Below are 22,583 nucleotides of genomic sequence, written 5' to 3'. Positions count from 1 at the left end.
GCAGAGAGGAATATTGTGTTCATTTTTGTGCACAGCTCAGTGGAATATTGTGTTCATTTTTGTGAGCAGCAGAGAGGAATATTGTGTTCATTTTTGTGCACAGCTCAGTGGACTATTGTGTTCATTTTTGTGAGCAGCAGAGAGGAATATTGTGTTCATTTTTGTGCACAGCAGGGAGGAATATTGTGTTCATTTTTGTGAGCAGTGGAGAGGAACAGTGTTCATTTTTGTGCACATCTGAGTGGAATATTGTGTTCATTTTTTTCACAACAGGGAGGAATGTTGTGTTCATGTATGTGCACAGCCAAGTGTCATATGGTGTATATTTCAATAAATGGTGTTTAGCAAAATTTATGTACAACAGATCAAGTCCTGAGGACAGCTAATTAAAGCACTTATTTGATAAAGGATTAAATTTATAGTACATGTACATACATTGTGCTTGTAATGTTGTAGGAAATTATATATCTGTGCTATAAAGCAAGGATTTATAGCTTAAAGACATTCGTGTTCAAACCCAAGATATATTTGGTGTGAAACTTCAAGATGGCCCTATGGCAACAAAGAATTTTTTGACGTGACCTATTCAACCTGTGTAATTCAAAATCATTATGAAGTAAGGTAATGCCCAACAATGAATTTTTAATCATGGCCTGAGCAGGATGGGCAATTCCAAACCCTGCTAAAGTCAGGTTATACCCACAAAAGAAAATGTTTAAGGATGGCCTGATTAAGCTGTACTTCAAATCCATGATAGGGCCAGGTTATGACCAACGAAGAGTTTTTAAACATGGCCTGATCAGGTTCTGCATCAAAACCATGTGTGAAATTTGTATACCTTGTTTCAGGAATCACTGAAGAGTTCTCAGAAGTGAGATAAACAATGGTGAATGCCTTCGTACCTCCTTTCTGTATAAACATACAGGAAACATTGTCAAGATCTATATGTGTATGTGTCATATAAAAACCCTTGGATGTGTCTTTTATGAAGGGGGGAGACTTTCTCAAACACGAACTGTGGGATCATTCCACGTGCAACGATGAACTGTTGTTATAAACCCAACACACTTTAGTGTACATCTGTACATCTACAGTATATGCATCAGACGAACACTTCATGTTCATCAGCTTTCAGGAAACATTTTGGTCTGATCATTTACAAACCTCTGGATGATTTATTTATGTGCAAGACCAGCTCGTATGTCCAGATATGGGCTGGTCACAGAACTGACCTTTGACCCTGATCATGTGGTTCAGTCGACCAATGACACTTGGCCACCAAGTTGAAATTGAGACTGAAGACGAAGATGAAGAGTACACATCAGTACGTTTGTAAGTACACATGTACTTATCTGACAAGGCAGTTTAAGTCTGCCAGAAAGCTGTACATACTTGTTGTTGTTGGTCCTGTTTGCTTTTGTTGTTGTTTTGTTTGTTTGTCTGTCTGTCTGTTTCCTTTCTTGTTGTCATAATTGATTCTAGATGATTGAGGCGCATTTAAGGTAGAAATGTGAACCACGCTTTAATAAGGCAAGGAAGGAGCTTTTGGATTCGGATTCAAATGGTGAAGTCATAAGTGATTTTTATTTGAAACTCTTCTCTCCGGCCATAAGTGGGAAGGTCTGTCAGCAACCTGCGGATGGTCATGGGTTTCCTCCGGGCTGTGCCCGGTTTCCACCCACCATAATGCTGGCCGCCGTGGTATAAGTGAAATATTCTTGAGTACGGCGTAAAACACCAATCAAATAAATAAATAAATAAATATTTGAAACTCTTAATATGCAGCTTAGGATACGTTCTAACATGTAAAACTATTAAAAAGAATAAGCTCAGCTTTCTTCTGTGTAAAAATGGTGTAAAAATGGCTTTAAACTAACCAGCAGTTGAGATGCCAAGGGAGATATATGTACAGCTGTACATTTTCATAGCTGGCAAAACAACTCTGGAGGGAGAAGATTCTGATTGACTTTGCGCTAAGTTGGCCCCACAGTCCCAGACAGTTTAAATATCGAAAACATTATTTCCAAAAACATGGATCCATTGACAGAAAACATGCATATAAAATAGAAGATGTGAAATATGCCTCTATTTTTGTTATTTTTGTTATTTTGTTATTTTTTGTGGTATTTTGGCAATGCCAGTTTTATTTTATATTTTACGATTGAGCCGATTTCAGAAATTTGAAAAATGTTGAGACAGTAAACCCGAAGCACTCACTCACTCACTCACTCACTCACTCCTCTCTGGTCATAATGCTTAGTGGGATTAGGTCTGTCAGCAACCTGTGCATGGTCATGGGTTTCTGCAGACTCTGCCTGGTTTCCTCCCACCATAATGCTGATCTCCATAGTACAAGTGTAAGTGAAATAGTCTTGAGCATGGCATAAAACACCAATCAAATAAATATATACACATGGTTTTGCATGTACCTTGCACAGTCTCAAACTGGCGATGTAATCCTTGAATGGGTGGATTCCAGGTACCAGTATATGTTGTATGCCTACATCTATAGTGCCCATTGTGAGGGGCATCTGCCATGGGGCGTGTGGCGGGGTTGATACTATATACATACTGTACATATTACAGCATTCATTAAGACATCCTCCTCCAGATGACAAAATTACCTGTACAATTACATGTACCTTACACAGTTACAGTTGTAACGTATAGGGTTACATGCGTCTAAGTTGCCAAAAGCACTGGTATGTGGGTACAGTGCATGTATGATGAGTGTGTTGGTGGCCTGCTGCCAGCTTGTAACGATGTACCTGTAGTCAGTGTGTATTAACGCTCCAGTTACACGCACATGTAGGATTGTTCTCATTCTTCTTTGTGTTGGGTTCTGTCAAGGGGTAGTCCTACCCAGGTACATGTACCTTTACCAGTACACCTGTGCATGCAGTAAATCTACCAGTACCCCTGTGCAGTACCTCTACCACTATACCTGTGCAGTAAATCTACCAGTACACCTGTGCAGTACCTCTACCAGTACACCTGTGCAGTACCTCTACCAGTACACCTGTGCAATACCTCTACCAGTACACCTGTGCAATACCTCTACCAGTACACCTGTGCATGCAGTAACCCTACCAGCACACCTGCTCAGTACCTTTACCACTATACCTGTGCAGTAAATCTACCAGTACACCTGTGCAGTACCTCTACCAGTACACCTGTGCATGCAATACCCCTACCAGCAACCTGCTCAGTACTTTTACCACTATACCTGTGCAGTACCTTTACCACTATACCTGTTCAGTAAATCTACCAGTACACCTGTGCAGTACCTTTACCACTATACCTGTGCAGTAAATCTACCAGTACACCTTTGCAGTACCTCTACCAGTTGACCTGTGCAGTACCTTTACCACTATACCTATGTAATAAATCTACCAGTACACCTGTGCAGTACCTCTACCAGTACACCTGTGCAGTATGTTTACCACTATACCTGTGTAGTAAATCTACTAGTACACCTGTGCAGTACCTCTACCAGTTCACCTGTGCAGTACGTTTACCGCTATACCTGTGCAGTAAATCTACTAGTACACCTGTGCAGTACCTCTACCAATACACCTGCTCAGTACATTTACCACTATACCTGTGCAGTAAATCTACCAGTACACCAGCTCAGTACCTCTACCAGTATACCTGTACAGTATCTCTACCACTACACCTGTGCATGCTGTACCCCTACCAGTAACCTGCTCAGGACCTTTACCACTATACCTGTGCAGTAAATCTACCAGTACACCTGCTCAGTACCTCTACCAGTATACCTGTACAGTACCTCTACCACTACACCTGTGCATGCAGTACCCCTACCAGTACACCTGTGCAGTACCCCTCCCAGTACACCTGTGCAGTACCTCTACCAGTTCACCTGTGCAGTACCTCTACCAATACACCTGTGCAGTACCTCTACCAATACACCTGTGCAGTACCTCTACCAATACACCTGTGCAGTACCTCTACCAGTTTACCTATGTAGTACCTTTACCAGTTCACCTGCATACAGTGTTTATATTATGAGCAAAGAAACACACCTACATGTTTAGTTCTTAAAAAGCGAAATATACTATAGGAAATTGCAGACGATAACGAACTACAGGTACATGTACATCTATGGTGAATAAGTTAACATTTTGCCCGTCATAGATTAAAGATGTGCATATTTTGCCTCATTCTGATAGTTATGGGCCTTGATCATACTTACAGTGTGTATATGTGGTATGAAGGACATGCACCACAGGTACTGCATACTTACAGTGTGTATATGTGGTATGAAGGACATGCACTGCAGGTACTGCATACTTACAGTGTGTATATGTGGTGTGAAGGACATGCACCACAGGTACGGCATACTTACAGTGTGTATATGTGGTGTGAAGGACATGCACCGCAGGTACTGCATACTTACAGTGTGTATATGTGGTATGAAGGACATGCACCACAGGGACGGCATACTTACAGTGTGTATATGTGGTATGAAGGACATGCACCGCAGGTACTGCATAATTACAGTGTGTATATGTGGTATGAAGGACATGCACCACAGGGACGGCATACTTACAGTGTGTATATGTGGTGTGAAGGACATGCACCGCAGGTACTGCATACTTACAGTGTGTATATGTGGTATGAAGGACATGCACCACAGGTACTGCATACTTACAGTGTGTATATGTGGTGTGAAGGACATGCACCGCAGGTACTGCATACTTACAGTGTGTATATGTGGTGTGAAGGACATGCACCGCAGGTACTGCATACTTACAGTGTGTATATGTGGGGTGAAGGACATGCACCACAGGGACGGCATACTTACAGTGTGTATATGTGGGGTGAAGGACATGCACCGCAGGTACTGCATACTTACAGTGTGTATATGTGGGGTGAAGGACATGCACCGCAGGTACGGCATACTTACAGTGTGTATATGTGGTGTGAAGGACATGCACTGCAGGTACTGCATACTTACAGTGTGTATATGTGGTATGAAGGACATGCACCACAGGTACGGCATACTTACAGTGTGTATATGTGGTGTGAAGGACATGCACCGCAGGTACTGCATACTTACAGTGTGTATATGTGGTGTGAAGGACATGCACTGCAGGTACTGCATACTTACAGTGTGTATATGTGGTGTGAAGGACATGCACCACAGGTACGGCATACTTACAGTGTGTATATGTGGTGTGAAGGACATGCACCGCAGGTACTGCATACTTACAGTGTGTATATGTGGTGTGAAGGACATGCACCACAGGGACGGCATACTTACAGTGTGTATATGTGGTATGAAGGACATGCACCACAGGTACGGCATACTTACAGTGTGTATATGTGGTATGAAGGACATGCACCACAGGTACGGCATACTTACAGTGTGTATGTGGTGTGAAGGACATGCACCACAGGGACGGCATACTTACAGTGTGTATATGTGGTATGAAGGACATGCACCGTAGGTACGGCATACTTACAGTGTGTATATGTGGTGTGAAGGACATGCACCGTAGGTACGGCATACTTACAGTGTGTATATGTGGTGTGAAGGACATGCACCACAGGTACGGCATACTTACAGTGTGTATATGTGGTGTGAAGGACATGCACCACAGGTACGGCATACTTACAGTGTGTATATGTGGTTTGAAGGACATGCACCACAGGGACGGCATACTTACAGTGTGTATATGTGGTGTGAAGGACATGCACCACAGGGACGGCATACTTACAGTGTGTATATGTGGGGTGAAAGACATGCACCGCAGGTACTGCATACTTACAGTGTGTATATGTGGTGTGAAGGACATGCACCACAGGGACGGCATACTTACAGTGTGTATATGTGGTATGAAGGACATGCACCACAGGTACTGCATACTTACAGTGTGTATATGTGGGGTGAAGGACATGCACCGTAGGTACTGCATAATTACAGTGTGTATATGTGGTGTGAAGGACATGCACCACAGGGACGGCATACTTACAGTGTGTACATGTGGTATGAAGGACATGCACCACAGGGACGGCATACTTACAGTGTGTATATGTGGTGTGAAGGACATGCACCGCATGTACTGCATACTTACAGTGTGTATATGTGGTATGAAGGACATGCACCACAGGTACTGCATACTTACAGTGTGTATATGTGGGGTGAAGGACATGCACCGTAGGTACTGCATAATTACAGTGTGTATATGTGGTATGAAGGACATGCACCACAGGGACGGCATACTTACAGTGTGTATATGTGGGGTGAAGGACATGCACCACAGGTACTGCATACTTACAGTGTGTATATGTGGTGTGAAGGACATGCACCGCAGGTACTGCATACTTACAGTGTGTATTTGTGGTGTGAAGGACATGCACCACAGGGACGGCATACTTACAGTGTGTACATGTGGTATGAAGGACATGCACCACAGGGACGGCATACTTACAGTGTGTATATGTGGTGTGAAGGACATGCACCACAGGTTCGGCATACTTACAGTGTGTATATGTGGGGTGAAGGACATGCACCGTAGGTACTGCATAATTACAGTGTGTATATGTGGTATGAAGGACATGCACCACAGGGACGGCATACTTACAGTGTGTATATGTAGTATGAAGGACATGCACCACAGGTTCGGCATACTTACAGTGTGTATATGTGGTGTGAAGGACATGCACCGCAGGTACTGCATACTTACAGTGTGTATATGTGGTGTGAAGGACATGCACCACAGGGACGGCATACTTACAGTGTGTATATGTGGTGTGAAGGACATGCACCACAGGTACTGCATACTTACAGTGTGTATGTGGTATGAAGGACATGCACCACAGGTTCGGCATACTTACAGTGTGTATATGTGGTGTGAAGGACATGCACCGCAGGTACTGCATACTTACAGTGTGTACATGTGGTATGAAGGACATGCACCACATGGACGGCATACTTACAGTGTGTATATGTGGTGTGAAGGACATGCACCGCATGTACTGCATACTTACAGTGTGTATATGTGGTATGAAGGACATGCACCACAGGTACTGCATACTTACAGTGTGTATATGTGGGGTGAAGGACATGCACCGCAGGTACTGCATACTTGCAGTGTGTATATGTGGTATGAAGGACATGCACCACAGGGACGGCATACTTACAGTGTGTATATGTGGGGTGAAGGACATGCACCACAGGTACTGCATACTTACAGTGTGTATGTGGTATGAAGGACATGCACCACAGGGACGGCATACTTACAGTGTGTATATGTGGTGTGAAGGACATGCACTGCAGGTACTGCATACTTACAGTGTGTATATGTGGGGTGAAGGACATGCACCGCAGGTACTGCATACTTACAGTGTGTATATGTGGTATGAAGGACATGCACCACAGGGACGGCATACTTACAGTGTGTATATGTGGTGTGAAGGACATGCACCGCAGGTACTGCATACTTACAGTGTGTATATGTGGTATGAAGGACATGCACCACAGGGACGGCATACTTACAGTGTGTATATGTGGTGTGAAGGACATGCACCGCAGGCACTGCATACTTACAGTGTGTATATGTGGGGTGAAGGACATGCACCACAGGTACTGCATACTTACAGTGTGTATATGTGGTGTGAAGGACATGCACCGTAGGTACTGCATACTTACAGTGTGTATGTGTGGTATGAAGGACATGCACCACAGGTACTGCATACTTACAGTGTGTATATGTGGTATGAAGGACATGCACCACAGGTACGGCATACTTACAGTGTGTATATGTGGTGTGAAGGACATGCACCGTAGGTACTGCATACTTACAGTGTGTATATGTGGTATGAAGGACATGCACCACAGGTACGGCATACTTACAGTGTGTATATGTGGTGTGAAGGACATGCACCGTAGGTACTGCATACTTACAGTGTGTATATGTGGTGTGAAGGACATGCACCACAGGTACGGCATACTTACAGTGTGTATATGTGGTATGAAGGACATGCACCGCAGGTACTGCATACTTACAGTGTGTATATGTGGTGTGAAGGACATGCACCGTAGGTACAGCATGTTCACTGTGTGATCAGGTTTTATTTATTTATTTTTTTGACAGTGTGATCAGATTTTATGTTTTTCTGTTCACTGGGATCAGGTTTTATGTTTTTCTGTTCACTGTGATCAGGTCTTATGTTTTTCTGTTCACTATGTGATCAGGTTTTTTTTTATTTGTTTTTGATGATGTGATCAGATTTTATGTTTTTCTGTTCACTGTGTGATCAGGTTTTATGTTTTTCCGTTCACAGTATGATGAGATTTGATCAGGTTTGATCTTTTTCTTTTCTCAGTATGATCAAGTGTGACATTATTCTGTTCACACTGTTATGTAATTTGGTGTTTTTCTGTTCACAGTGTGGTGTTTTTTGTTTTTTTTTTTACATTTTTCTATTGGATGTGTGATAGACTTTGTTTTCACTGTTCACAATGCGATGTAATTTGTTTTTTTCTTTCTCTTCACAGTGTAATGGGGTTTGGGGCTGATCTACAGGGAAAAGAGTCCCACGAAGCCTTGGTCAGGATCCAGGATGCGGAAATTCGCTTACTGGAGAACATCAAACGGTGTATGCAGATGAGGATAGACACAGATAAGAAATATGCAACAGCTCTTTCACAGCTGGTCTCCCAGGCCCACAAGGTCAATGCAGACCCAGCTAACGAGTTTACACCACTTTGTTCCGTTTTCAAGGTAAAACTTCAAGAGATACTTCCATGATCTTGGAAGAAAAATTTACCCATAATCATCAAAAGTTTTTTCTAACCACTCTTTCTTTTTTGTCCTTTGGAAAGTTCTTGGGAAATTTGAAACTGAATTTTTTAACAAAAAAAAATATATTTTGTTGGAGATTAAAACTTTATGTCATTGCTCCCAGACATTCTGGCAGGTTCAGATGGTTGTCTTACATTTGTATTTGTACTAAACTATGAGAAGTTCACACATTTCTAACATTCCCTCAAGCTTTGCCCGGTTTTCTCCCACCTACACCATAATCCGTGCGCCATTTTTATAAGTGAGATATTTTTGAATACGGCGTAAAAAAAACAATCAGATATGTAGATAAATAAGTGCACAATTTTAACACAATGTGGTGAGGATATTTGTATGTATCTTGTGGGTTTGCAGGTCTGGGATGTGGTGGTCCGAGAGACTCACCAACTGGCCTTACTGTTTGGGTCCAGCTCGGAGGAGTTGTCGTCAAAAACCCTGGAAAAATTGACGAGTTTGATTAGCGAAAAAAAATCTGCTAGAAAGTTCTACTCGGATGAACGAAACCGTTTAGAAGCAGACTTTACCAAGGTACGAAGTTAACACTCATACCTGAATTCCTCAACCGTTTTGCATGTGAAAGAGCAACTTTCAGTGCAGCGTACATGTAGACATATTTCTAGGTTTTGCAGACAATTTCAGGGCTCCACAAAAAGTGTAATTTTATCAGTCTGCACAGGATAATGCCTTGAGAATATGCGAAAAGGTTTAAGATTTATTTATTTATTTGATTGGTGTTTTATGCCGTACTCAAGAATATTTCACTTATACGACGGCGGCCAGCATTATGGTGGAAGGAAACCGGGAAGAGCCCGGGGGAAACCCACGACCATCCGCAGGTTGGTGGCAGACCTTCCCACGTACGGCCGGAGAGGAAGCCAGCATGAACTGGACTTGAACTCACAGCGACCGCATTGGTGAGAGAATTCTGGGTCATTGTGCTGCGCTAGCGCGCTAACCAACTGAGCCACGGAGGCCCCGAAAAGGTTGAAGAATTACAGTATGTATATGTACATGTAAGAATATAAGCATTGATGGGAGCTTGACTTCTTAATACTGGAGAAAAACAAATCATGATAGCTACCTCATACAGTTGAAAACACCACGGTGTTTGTTAAAAACCACTTGTCTTCTACCAGTTTTGTGCATAGCTGTAAATCACATATGGATAGGTTTGTCAGTAACTGGCCAAAGGTCTGTGGTTTATACCCTTTGCTGTGGGTTTCCTACATCCATCAAAATCACTACCATCATAAAAGTGAAAAATTTATGAGTACTAACATGGTGTTAAGCAGGTAGACGTACAGGTATGAAATAAATAAATAAATAAATAACTGAAACCTGAAATTGCGGCTGTAACTGACCAGCAAGAGCGTTTTTACCTGGACTGAATTTCACCCGCAGTGACAGCAATGGTTATGGTGAGACACTCCTACAGAATGGAGGAAAGACATCAGTCAAGTGTTCAATTCAATTTTCAGTTCGTTTCAGTTGAGAGCCATAGGCCTACATGTACCTTTAATGACCACAAATTTCACCTGAAAAAAGTGCATTTTTTAGAAGCAAATAAAGGTTACAAAATAAGGTTTTTGGCGCAGAAACTTGTAATTTTCCAGTAGAATATCATTTCCATGTTCCAGGCAAACCTCAAAACACCTTTCTAGACTCAATAGAACTCTCAGAATCAGGAAAAATGAGCAAGTTAGTCATGGAAGAACTTTATGGTCATCTAAGGAATGTGTACTGTGTTTAATTATTTGATGGGTGTTTCACCACGTACTCATTGTGTACATGTACATTAAGGCCTGATCTTTGAGTTCTACGTTAACTAGGTTTCAAATGATTTAGGGTTTGAAAATAAGCATTAATATCTGGTTGTTGTTGTTGTTGTTATTACAGCTTCAGGATGAATTGGGTAAAAGTAAGAGTGAGTACCACAGACTCGTGGACAGATTGAGATTAGATAAAGCCAGATTTGAGGACCTCTACAGGAAAGGTGAGTAAGGTTCTCTGCAGATATACAAGACTGGTTTACAGATTATGATTAGATAAAGCCAAATTTGAGGACCTCTACAGGAAAGGTGAGTAAGGTGCTCTGCAGATATACAAGACTGGTTTACAGATTATGATTAGATAAAGCCAAATTTGAGAACCTCTACAGGAAAGGTGAGTAAGGTGCTCTGCAGATATACAAGACTGGTTTACAGATTATGATTAGATAAAGCCAAATTTGAGGACCTCTACAGGAAAGGTGAGTAAGGTGCTCTGCTGATATACAAGACTGGTTTACAGATTATGATTAGATAAAGCCAAATTTGAGGACCTCTACAGGAAAGGTGAGTAAGGTGCTCTGCTGATATACAAGACTGGTTTACAGATTATGATTAGATAAAGCCAAATTTGAGGACCTCTACAGGAAGGGTGAGTAAGGTGCTCTGCAGATATACAAGACTGGTTTACAGATTATGATTAGATAAAGCCAAATTTGAGGACCTCTACAGGAAAGGTGAGTAAGGTGCTCTGCAGATATACAAGACTGGTTTACATCTTATGATTAGATAAAGCCAAATTTGAGGACCTCTACAGGAAAGGTGAGTAAGGTGCTCTGCTGATATACAAGACTGGTTTACATATTATGATTAGATAAAGCCAAATTTGAGGACCTCTACAGGAAGGGTGAGTAAGGTGCTCTGCAGATATACAAGACTGGTTTACAGATTATGATTAGATAAAGCCAAATTTGAGGACCTCTACAGGAAAGGTGAGTAAGGTGCTCTGCTGATATACAAGACTGGTTTACAGATTATGATTAGATAAAGCCAAATTTGAGGACCTCTACAGGAAAGGTGAGTAAGGTGCTCTGCTGATATACAAGACTGGTTTACAGATTATGATTAGATAAAGCCAAATTTGAGGACCTCTACAGGAAAGGTGAGTAAGGTGCTCTGCTGATATACAAGACTGGTTTACAGATTATAATTAGATAAAGCCAAATTTGAGGACCTCTACAGGAAAGGTGAGTAAGGTGCTCTGCTGATATACAAGACTGGTTTACAGATTGAGATTAGATAAAGCCAAATTTGAGGACCTCTACAGGAAAGGTAAGGTGCTCTGCTGATATACAAGACTGGTTTACAGATTATGATTAGATAAAGCCAAATTTGAGGACCTCTACAGGAAAGGTGAGTAAGGTGCTCTGCTGATATACAAGACTGGTTTACAGATTATGATTAGATAAAGCCAAATTTGAGAACCTCTACAGGAAAGGTGAGTAAGGTGCTCTGCTGATATACAAGACGGGTTTACAGATTATGATTAGATAAAGCTAAATTTGAGAACCTCTACAGGAAAGGTGAGTAAGGTGCTCTGCTGATATACAAGACTGGTTTACAGATTATGATTAGATAAAGCCAAATTTGAGAACCTCTACAGGAAAGGTGAGTAAGGTGCTCTGCTGATATATACAAAACTGGTTTACAGATTATGATTAGATAAAGCCAAATTTGAGAACCTCTACAGAAAATGTGAGTAAGATCAGAGCCTGAATTTTCAGAAGTTAATACCAGATTTAAATGTAACTTTAAGCCAAGTCTTCAATTTTTGTACTTAGCCTAAAAAAATTGTGTAACATTATATTAAATATCAACTAAAACTTCTGCTGCTATACTTTAAGTTTGGAGAACTGAATTGGCCGCTGAGTTTGGCTAAAAACTTTAAATATGACTTCATACCAGTATTAGGTACTACACTTTTGAACAACTGGGCCCTCTACCCCAGATATAAAAGTCTCCTTAGTATACATGTTGAAAAGGTTGAAGAATTTGGGTACATCATATCAGGCTTTCATTGAATAATAACATGGCTGCCAAACGATGAGAAAAAGAGAAAAATCGTGATGAGTAGACTTTACAGGTACATTAATGACCCTGGGTGTATTAACTCACATGTTATCAAGCATCTTATCATGAATGAGCAGGCTATGCGTCTTTTGTGAAAGTACAGTATTATACAGGTCAGGTTCCTAATTGCCTCCACACAGTATTATCCAGGTCAGGTTCCTAATTGCCTCCACACAGTATTATCCAGATCAGGTTCCTAATTGCCTCCACACAGTATTATCCAGGTCAGGTTCCTAATTGCCTCCACACAGTATTATACAGGTCAGGTTCCTAATTGCCTCCACACAGTATTATCCAGATCAGGTTCCTAATTGCCTCCACACAGTATTATCCAGGTCAGGTTCCTAATTGCCTCCCCACAGTATTATCCAGGTCAGATTCCTAATTGCCTCCACACAGTATTATACAGGTCAGGTTCCTAATTGCCTATTGCCTCCACACAGTATTATCCAGGTCAGGTTCCTAATTGCCTCCACACAGTATTATCCAGGTCAGGCTCCTAATTGCCTCCACACAGTATTATCCAGATCAGGTTCTTAATTGCCTCCACACAGTATTATCCAGGTCAGGTTCCTAATTACCTCAACACAGTATTATCCAGATCAGGTTCCTAATTGCCTCCACACAGTATTATCCAGATCAGGTTCCTAATTACCTCCACACAGTATTATCCAGATCAGATTCCTAATTGCCTCCACACAGTATTATCCAGATCAGGTTCCTAATTGCCTCCACACAGTATTATCCAGGTCAGGTTCCTAGTTGCCTCCACACTGTGTTATACAGGTCAGATTCCTAATTGTCTCCACACAGTATTATACAGGTCAGATTCCTAATTGCCTCCACTCTCTAATCATTTCTATACACTGTATTAAATTCTTCAACCTTTTCTCTTTTGTTTGCAAAGTATTTATTCAAGCATATTCTCAAACCATTATTCTGTGTACACTGATAGAATTAAACTTTTTTGGAAGTCCTGATATTGGCCAATTCAACCAATGTACGTGTAGTTTTGCCAAAATCACAAATAAAAAATGCTCATAAATTGCACTGAAAGTTGCTCTTTCATATATGATAAGATTGAGGAATTAGGGTATTACACATTCTGGCCCTTGGTTACCTACCCTGTTTTAACTTCATCATGTACATGTACTTTTCAGGTAAAGGCAGACTTGAAGAAGCCAAAGTTAAATACCTGCGGTCGACAGTCAAATTACACAAGCTTCACAATGACTATGTGTTAGGGATCAAAGAGACTCAGCTTCATCAGGAACATTACCTGGACAAAAACCTGCCCACATTTCTGGATTATCATCAGAACACTCAGCACATACTAGTGGAGCAGTGGTATGTAGACATGGTTCAGTTCCTGCTTGGTTTTGTCATTTTTAGCTCACCTGTACAAAGTACAGGCATACGTGTAGCTTATGTCGTACCCTGAGCATCGGCGTTGCCATCCAATAAAAGGGAAAGCATTGTTAAACGAAATATTAGAGGCGGGATCTTACAAAGTACTGAGAGTATTGAGATCAGGTTTAACACACATGTAGAGCACAATAACACGAGGGGGATATTCCACCATTAGTTCTGTGTGAACGTTTTAATACCGTAAAGTACTGAATTCCTGACTTAGTGTATTGTGTATTAGAATCAGAGTTAAACAAAATGTTTGGGGTGGTGTCTGAAAAAGTACTATCGGTATCGAGATAGAGTTCGCACATATGTAGAGGATACTAACAAGAGGAGGATATTCAGTTGTTGATATGGTGTGTGCATATTAAATACCGTAATTTACCAAATTCCTGACTTATTGTATTGTGTATTATACATGTGTGTAAAACACAGTGACACAAGGGGGATGTTCCAGGGCTGACGCTCTGTGAACATATCAAGTAACGTGAGGTTCCAGTCTGGCAGTATGTGGGAAGGTCTCTCACGGGGCCTCTCATCAGGGAGCTTCCTGCTAGCTTCCACTCTGGCAGAAGGTGGGAAGGTCTCTCAGGAGCCTCTCATCAGTGAGCTTCCTGCTGGCTTCCACTCTCGCCGTTCGTGGGAAGGTCTGGCAGCAACTTGGGGATGGTCATTGGTTTCCCTGGGCTCTGCCCGGTTTTCTCCCCATACAATGCTGGCTTCCTTCATAATTATGTGAAATATTCTTGAGAACGGCATAAAATACCAGTCAAAGAAATAAAAAAAAATAAATCAGTGAGGTTCCTGTGAGTTGAAGTCCAGTTGAAGTCTTCTTTTCCTATCGTAGGAAGGTCTGCAAGCAAGCGGCGAATGGTCGTTGGTTTACTGCAGTCTCTGCCCAGTTCCCTCCCATCATAATGCTGGCCACCAATGAGTACTGCATGAAACACTTGTCAGATAAATAAATAAGTAAATATGAAACACAATTTATGATGTTACATGTATCTGGAAATGAAAAATAAATTTTACATTTATTGAACTGCTTTCAGTAAAGACATTCTGCTGGACTACTCCCGCCTTACAAACCTGGGACAGCCTCAGTACCAGGACATTTATAACGCAATCCAAGATGCTGTACAGGGAATTAACCCCGATGAAGAATACAATAAATTCATGCAGGAAAACAGGCAAGTCACTGAATGCTTACAGGAGTTGTCTCCCTTTGCTTTCCAGCAGCTCCATTTGTTTCCCCTTAAAGTGCTGATGCCAGACTGCATTGAAAATGGCATGTATGATAAACTCACTAATAACGGGCCTAGAATTTCGAAATTTCTTGCGGTAATCCAGTAGGATTCCCACGGTCAGAGACCTCGAGAATCCAAAGTTTCCAAAGTTCAAAAAAGCATTATTTACTTGGACAAATGGAACCTGTACCAAAATCATTAATCCACAAACTATTTCCTGCCCGAAAGAGTTACTTAAGTTCATAAGTAAGTTAAATGAAATTTATTTATTGAAACAAAAACAACTAATGTGTTTGTGTGACTGTGTTAAACGTACTGTGACTGTGTTAAACGTAGCGATGTACGTTAAAACTGAATTCATCCTGCTCCTTGTGCAATGCCTTAGAAGAAATAAATAAACACTTCCTCTGTACATGTGGGTTCCTGTAGACAAGGGTGGTGAGTGTTTTTGCTCAATCGATTCCCTGATTCGCGTCGAAATTCTAGGCCTGCTAATAACAAATGTTACTACATATATTCATTCCAAGAATGTAAAAACTATGAATATGAGCTTTTTTTGGTGGCGTATCAGATATTTTTAAGTGTTTTTTGTACTTTGGGCTGACTACAGAGCATGATACAGATTATGTGACACTAGTTGAGGAGTCTACAGGTCTACAGCAAAATGAAGCTTATTCTTTGATGTAAGAGCTAGTAAATCTTGGTAAAGGTCTATATTTATGATCAGGTTTGAAGTATAACCCAAAACAAATACATTGTACGGAAATTGTGTCTAGAAAGAAGGCGATGAAAATGATTTTTTTCTTCTAAATTTATAGCTACCTGTATGTGACCTATCGCAGAGATGTTCATATATTGAGTGGCACAAACTCTTCACCCTTGATTCCATTTTTATTAGTTGATGATTTAACCATTTTGTTGATGCCCAGGTCTGAAGCTATACATGTAGGCAATCTGTTATTGACTTTCATGACACTTTATACGGAATCAGTTAATATCGTTATTGAAGGTCATTAAAAGTTCTTGCCTTTCAATAGTTGGGAGACACTAGGTGTAGATTCAATACCAGGCTTGGACAGAAAAATTGCACATTCCCCTGCTCTCTATGTCTGTTGGGCTTTTGGTGACAGTAAGCAGACGATGATGCCTTTTTGGTTTTGGGGGCCGTCCGACACTTGTTAATGACAACTTCTCTTCCACGAGGATGATGTGTGTATCATCAAGTCACACGTGGGAAAGTTCATCAGCAACTTGCCAGAGGTCAGTGGTTTACCCCGGACTCTGTGCCATGGGTATAACTGATCACTTTCAATAAAAAATTGAAAACTTGTTGAATATGATTTTACACAGTAATCAAATCAGATAACGTAGTTGGTGATTTAACTGTAATTTGTTGTTGTTGTTGTTTTTTGTCTTGTCACAGGTCTGACCCATTAGGGAGCTTGTGGTTTGAGTTTGATGAGGTTGTTGTTTATTGTCTTGTCACAGGTCTGACCCGTTAGGGAGCTTGCGGTTTGAGTTTGATGAGGTTGTTGTTTATTGTCTTGTCACAGGTCTGACCCGTTAGGGAGCTTGCGGTTTGAGTTTGATGAGGTTGTTGTTTATTGTCTTGTCACAGGTCTGACCCATTAGGGAGCTTGCGGTTTGAGTTTGATGAGGTTGTTGTTTATTGTCTTGTCACAGGTCTGACCCGTTAGGGAGCTTGCGGTTTGAGTTTGATGAGGTTGTTGTTTTTTGTCTTGTCACAGGTCTGACCCATTAGGGAGCTTGCGGTTTGAGTTTGATGAGAAGTTGCTGGACGACTATCAGGGCAGTTTACAGGTGGACCAATTAGCCTGTGACGACTTGACCCTGGAAACACTCAAACACAGGTAATTCTGTTAATGCACTCACCTGCATGAGTTATTGGCTAGACGTTTCCAAAATAACCTGCTAGACCTTTCAGCCAGGTGTGTACTAATTCTTCAACCTTTTTAATGACCTCTGCAACCAATATTTAGAAACATTATGTGAGAAACTTTGTGTAGAAAAATAATTTGCACAGTGTTTGGCAGCTTACATCTTTAGTGACACAAACATACCATGTTAATGTCATTTTCATGATAACTGTATGCATAAATTCCACTGAAAAATACTTCAGAGGTTGAAGATTTAACTATGTTTTCGGGTTGCTCATCTGGATTGTTGCACAGAACATTCTCTTGGTTGTTTGAAATAATTGTTTCACTGCATATCCTGCATAGACAAACAGTACATTTATTGTTTCACAGAAATAACAAATACATTGTCTTGGTTGTTCAAAATAACTGTTTCACTAGCATCTAAAATACATTGTTCGGGTTACCTACATTGCATTGGTCCTTTCACAGAAGTGAGAAATACATTCTCTTGGTTGTTCAAAATAACTGTTTCACTAGCATCTAAAATACATTGTTCGGGTTACCTACATTGCATTTGTCGTTTCACAGAAGTGAGAAATACATTCTCTTGGTTGTTCAAAATAATTGTTTCTGGGTTGCATATATACATTGTATATTGATTATTTCACGAAAGTAGAAATACATTTCCTGTGTTGTATAGAAATAATAAATACGTTTCCTCATTTATAAAGTCAAGCTATGCTGTAGGTATCGTTTGAAAGTAACAGATTTACAGACGGAGAAATAGTCCATGGAATTGAAAGTCTGATCACAAACTTTCCCAGTAAAATTTGAAAAACAGACATTTTTTTCTTCACATCTTGTATATTTGCCATTAGACTTTGTTAGATCCTGGGAAGACTATGTATCCACCTGACTTATGCTGCTCTTTAGTATACTTGAGACCTTTAATGGTGACAACAACCTGCTGACATTGCAAATCTTTGGCACATGTATAAAAGTTCATTAGTATCTTGCCATAGTTTGGTGGTTTATTGTTGCCATCCTGGTTTGCTCCACCCATAAAACTGACTGCACGGTGCTCAACGACAATAATAATAATAATATAATAATAATGGCTTTATTTCAAGAGGGTAAGATACAGTGTGCATTCTCAGTCAACACTGGGTCAATCTACCCTGAGGCCCTCAGACACAAACAATTTGAAACATTACATACTGTATGCATTGGAAAACGTGGTAATTTGGATTGTGTAAACCACTTGCAACAAGGTTTTGGAAAAATATGTATACATGTAGAGATACAGTGGCAAATTAAGTCAACACAAAGTAACTTACACAGTGAAATAATAATAAAAGCAAGTGTGAATTTTGCCATCATCACAAATACCAAACATAAATAATTATGTTATCTTTCCTTCCTTGTGTCAAAGCTCAAACATTACCAATTGTATCTCCCTGACAGGAGAGCGATCATGGAGGACAAACTTAACGTTGGGAAGAGTGTTTTGTCGAACACAAAGGCTGAGTTAAGCCAGATGGTTGAGCAGTTAGAAGATGTGAGAAATAAGCTGATACAAGAAGCTGACGAGGTCATTAAGAACGAGTAAGTACCCCTAATTTGGGCATCAAAACAGTGGTCAACCAAAATGGATGTTCTGGCATGTCCGGATCAACAATTTCAAAAGCAGCATTCAACACAAACCATGCCAAAACTAAGAAAGTATATAAAGTACAAAACTATGATGGAGTCATGGAGTCGCAATGAACACCAGTTTCAAGTGCCAGTACAAAATGGGCAAAGGGCCTCCATGGTCAAGTGCCAGTACAAACCAGGCAAGGGGCCTCCATGGTCAAGTGCCAGTACAAACCAGACAAGGGGCCTCCGTGGTCAAGTGCCAGCACAAACCAGGCAAGGGGCCTCCATGGTCAAGTGCCAGTACAAACCAGGCAAAGGGCCTACATGGTCAAGTGCCAGTACAAACCAGGCAAAGGGCCTCCGTGGTCAAGTGCCAGTACAAACCAGGCAAAGGGCCTCCGTGGTCAAGTGCCAGCACAAACCAGGCAAGGGGCCTCCATGGTCAAGTGTCAGTACAAACCAGGCAAAGGGCCTACATGGTCAAGTGCCAGTACAAACCAGGCAATGGGCCTCCATGGTCAAGTGCCAGTACAAACCAGGCAAAGGGCCTCCGTGGTCAAGTGCCAGTACAAACCAGGCAAGGGGCCTCTGTCGTCAAGTGCCCGTACAAACCAGGCAAGGGGCCTCCGTGGTCAAGTGCCAGTACAAACCAGACAAGGGGCCCTCCGTGGTCAAGTGCCAGTACAAACCAGGCAAGGGGCCTCCGTGGTCAAGTGCCAGTACAAACCAGGCAAGGGGCCTACATGGTCAAGTGCCGGTACAAACCAGACAAGGGGCCTCCGTGGTCAAGTGCCAGTACAAACCAGGCAAGGAGCCTCCTTGGTCAAGTGCCAGTACAAACCAGGCAAGGGGCCTCCGTGGTCAAGTGTCAGTACAAACCAGGCAAAGGGCCTCCGTGGTCAAGTGCCAGTACAAACCAGGCAAGGGGCCTCCATGGTCAAGTGCCAGTACAAAATGGGCAAGGGACCTCCGTGGTCAAGTGTCAGTACAAACCAGGCAAGGAGACTCTGTGGCTTAGTTGGTTAGCACTGTATACTTACTTGCTTCTAGACCTGAAGAAATAGCTCCTCCCAGGCTGTATGCCATTGATCCAATCGTTTAGCCATATGTGGGAAGGTCTGACACCAACCTGCTCTGCCATGTGTCGTCCCACCGTTATGCTGGTTGTCATCGTATAAGTGAAATATTCTTGAGTACGGCATGAAACACCAGTCAAATAAATAAGTAAATAAATAAATTGATCCAGTCAAGTTCTTTGTTTTGTTTTCTGGGGGAAGTGAAGTCTGCTCATTCAATTGCTTATGAAATCAGGGCTCTGATTGGTGCACAGATTTAACCTTTCCAACCAAAGATTTGCCATTAGATGAGGTGATAGGTTAGGAGTTAAAGAGGCTGTATGGGAGATTTTTGGCAAAAAAGTGATCAAACAAAAACGATTGAATGTGTACTCTTGTTTATTGAGATAGCCCAAATAATTACCTTCACAAAATGTCAGCCTTGTTTGTTCATTACGTACCATGTTTCCTCACCTGAATAATAAACACAGTCAGTAATTGCCTTGTTGTCATAGGAATGTCTGCTAGCAGCCAACAGTCTGCGGATGGTCAAGGGTTTTCTGGACTCTGCCAAGTTCCCTCCCACCATAATGTTGGCTGCTGTCAAATAAATGAAATATTCTTGAGCACGGCTTAAAGCACCAATCAAATAAATAAGTAAACCGTTGTGAAGTGTAAGTCATGCGATGTTGTTGTTGTTTTAGTTACTACGTCAAACGTCGTGCAATGGAAATCTTAAGAGGAAGTTCACAGATGACGAATGTGACGTTGCCAAGCAACAGGCCTTGTTTGATACGTTGGACCGCCCCCTGAAGGAGCTAGGAGACAAGGCCCCGCCCCCTGGCTTGGAGCTTCCTGACATGAATGGCTTGGAGGGAATCGCAGGTGAGTATTAAGTTAACCTAAGTAGTGCTGAAAGGAAAAAATGGCAGTTCCCTCTCTGGCTTTTCAGAAAAGTAAAAATGTAGATATGTTGTTTAATAGATGGACTAACAATGTAAGAAATGAGAAACTGTGTATTCATGTTACAAGTACATGTGTATCGGCATATCCAGAATGAAGCAGACCAGATGTCCCCCCCCAAAAAAAGAAAAAAAAATGATGACTTATTTATAACAAGTCAGCAACTTATGCAAAATTGCAGCTATATCATTGTGAAAGAGAGCGAAGAAACACAAACATTTGTTTCCTCACCAGGAACATATGACATAACGGTGATGCTGTGCAAAGAAATGTGTGATTTTTTTTACATTATCTTTGCTCTTTGCGACAGTTGTGGCCGAGTGGTTAGCATGCTTGATTTTCTATCACGGAAGACAATCCCATTTAATAAATTAAATATTCCTGTCTGTTCAAGCGCTAACAAGCAGCCTGATCGCAGTCATACCTCAGTGATCATTAAAAAAATTTTGCCCATGCTGGCCAAGCTAGTATAAAACATAAGGTGGTGTATTCCTACAGTAAGGCAGACTTTCTTCACAGAATGAAGGTGAAACATTAAATCTTCCCCTCTGCATGAACTGCTTCATAGATTCGTACTATTTTCCCAGTGGTATTTTTGTTCATGCCCCAGTGAATCGTACAAAACAGTCAGTTTTTAAATCATCTTTCATATAACATACTTTATTTCACCTCAGGTGTAGCTTTTTTTTTTTTTCAAGTGACACATTTTGCTTGATTCTGTTTGATCTTACCAGATTACAGGGCTTTGAAAAGGTGGATCAAAGGTTTATCAGTGTGTTGACATCTAGTGAGACATTTTAAGGCCTTTAAAGGTCGTGTGTGTTTTTCTGATTTTATTTATTTATTTGATTGGTGTTTTACGCCGTACTCAAGAATATTTCACTTATACGACAGCGGCCAGCATTATGGTGGGTGGAAACCGGGCAGAGGCGGGGGGAAACCCATGAACATCCGCAGGTTGCTGGCAGACCTTCGGCCAGAGAGGAAGCCAGCATGAGCTGGACTTGAACTCACAGCGACCGTATTGGTGAGAGGCTCTTGGGTCATTGCGCTGCGCTAGCGTGCTAACCAACTGAGCCATAGAGGCCCCTGTGTTTTTCTGAAGGTGCATTTCTGACATATACACATATATACATTTATGTATAGGAACCGTTCCCATAAATCGTTTGCATTCGTATGTTTTTTTTTTTCTGAACCCTATCTACACCCTTTATTTGCCCATTCGGTTTAAATGATTAAACAAATCAAACAAATCCTCGTATCTGTCAGCCACTGCGTAGTGATAATTTTTAACATTGTTGTCCATACAGGCAGTTGGTAAAGATGCATTGTGCGCAAATCTACACTAAGAACAAACCTGAAGAAACAACAGTGGCTTCGATCATCAATCCTTTCTGAAGAAAGCTCCATTTTCACACATATATGTTCACGATATCCCCACATCTATATCCGCACATATTTTGTCAGACATATATTCCCAGAAACTCATGCAGGCCTAGGCTACACCATACAAGTACATGTATGCTGAATCCTACCAGGTCCTGCAGGAGCACAGAGTAGTTTCACACTGGCCCATGTGCAGGAGCACAGAGTAGTTTCACACTAGCCCATGTGCAGGAGCGCAGAGTAGTTTCACACTAGCCCATGTGCAGGAGCACAGAGT

General features: G+C 41.4%; 1 protein-coding gene across 1 annotated transcript in view; it reads left to right on the top strand.

The window, feature by feature from the left end:
* The first annotated feature begins 820 nt into the window (after positions 1-820).
* LOC135462603 (tyrosine-protein kinase Fer-like) overlaps positions 821-22,583 on the top strand; it is a 49,869-nt gene continuing 28,106 nt past the window's right edge. The window contains 10 exon segments of the mRNA XM_064739828.1: positions 821-1,332; positions 8,528-8,753; positions 9,189-9,362; positions 10,731-10,827; positions 13,891-14,077; positions 15,190-15,327; positions 17,133-17,255; positions 18,729-18,869; positions 20,662-20,753; positions 21,655-21,692. Coding sequence (XP_064595898.1) covers positions 1,247-1,332; positions 8,528-8,753; positions 9,189-9,362; positions 10,731-10,827; positions 13,891-14,077; positions 15,190-15,327; positions 17,133-17,255; positions 18,729-18,869; positions 20,662-20,753; positions 21,655-21,692 — 1,302 coding nt within the window. The 5' untranslated portion in view covers positions 821-1,246.

Source organism: Liolophura sinensis, chromosome 2, assembly GCF_032854445.1.
Source record: "Liolophura sinensis isolate JHLJ2023 chromosome 2, CUHK_Ljap_v2, whole genome shotgun sequence".
NCBI classification, from domain to species: domain Eukaryota; kingdom Metazoa; phylum Mollusca; class Polyplacophora; order Chitonida; family Chitonidae; genus Liolophura; species Liolophura sinensis.
This window is presented reverse-complemented; position numbering and strand designations above follow the sequence as displayed.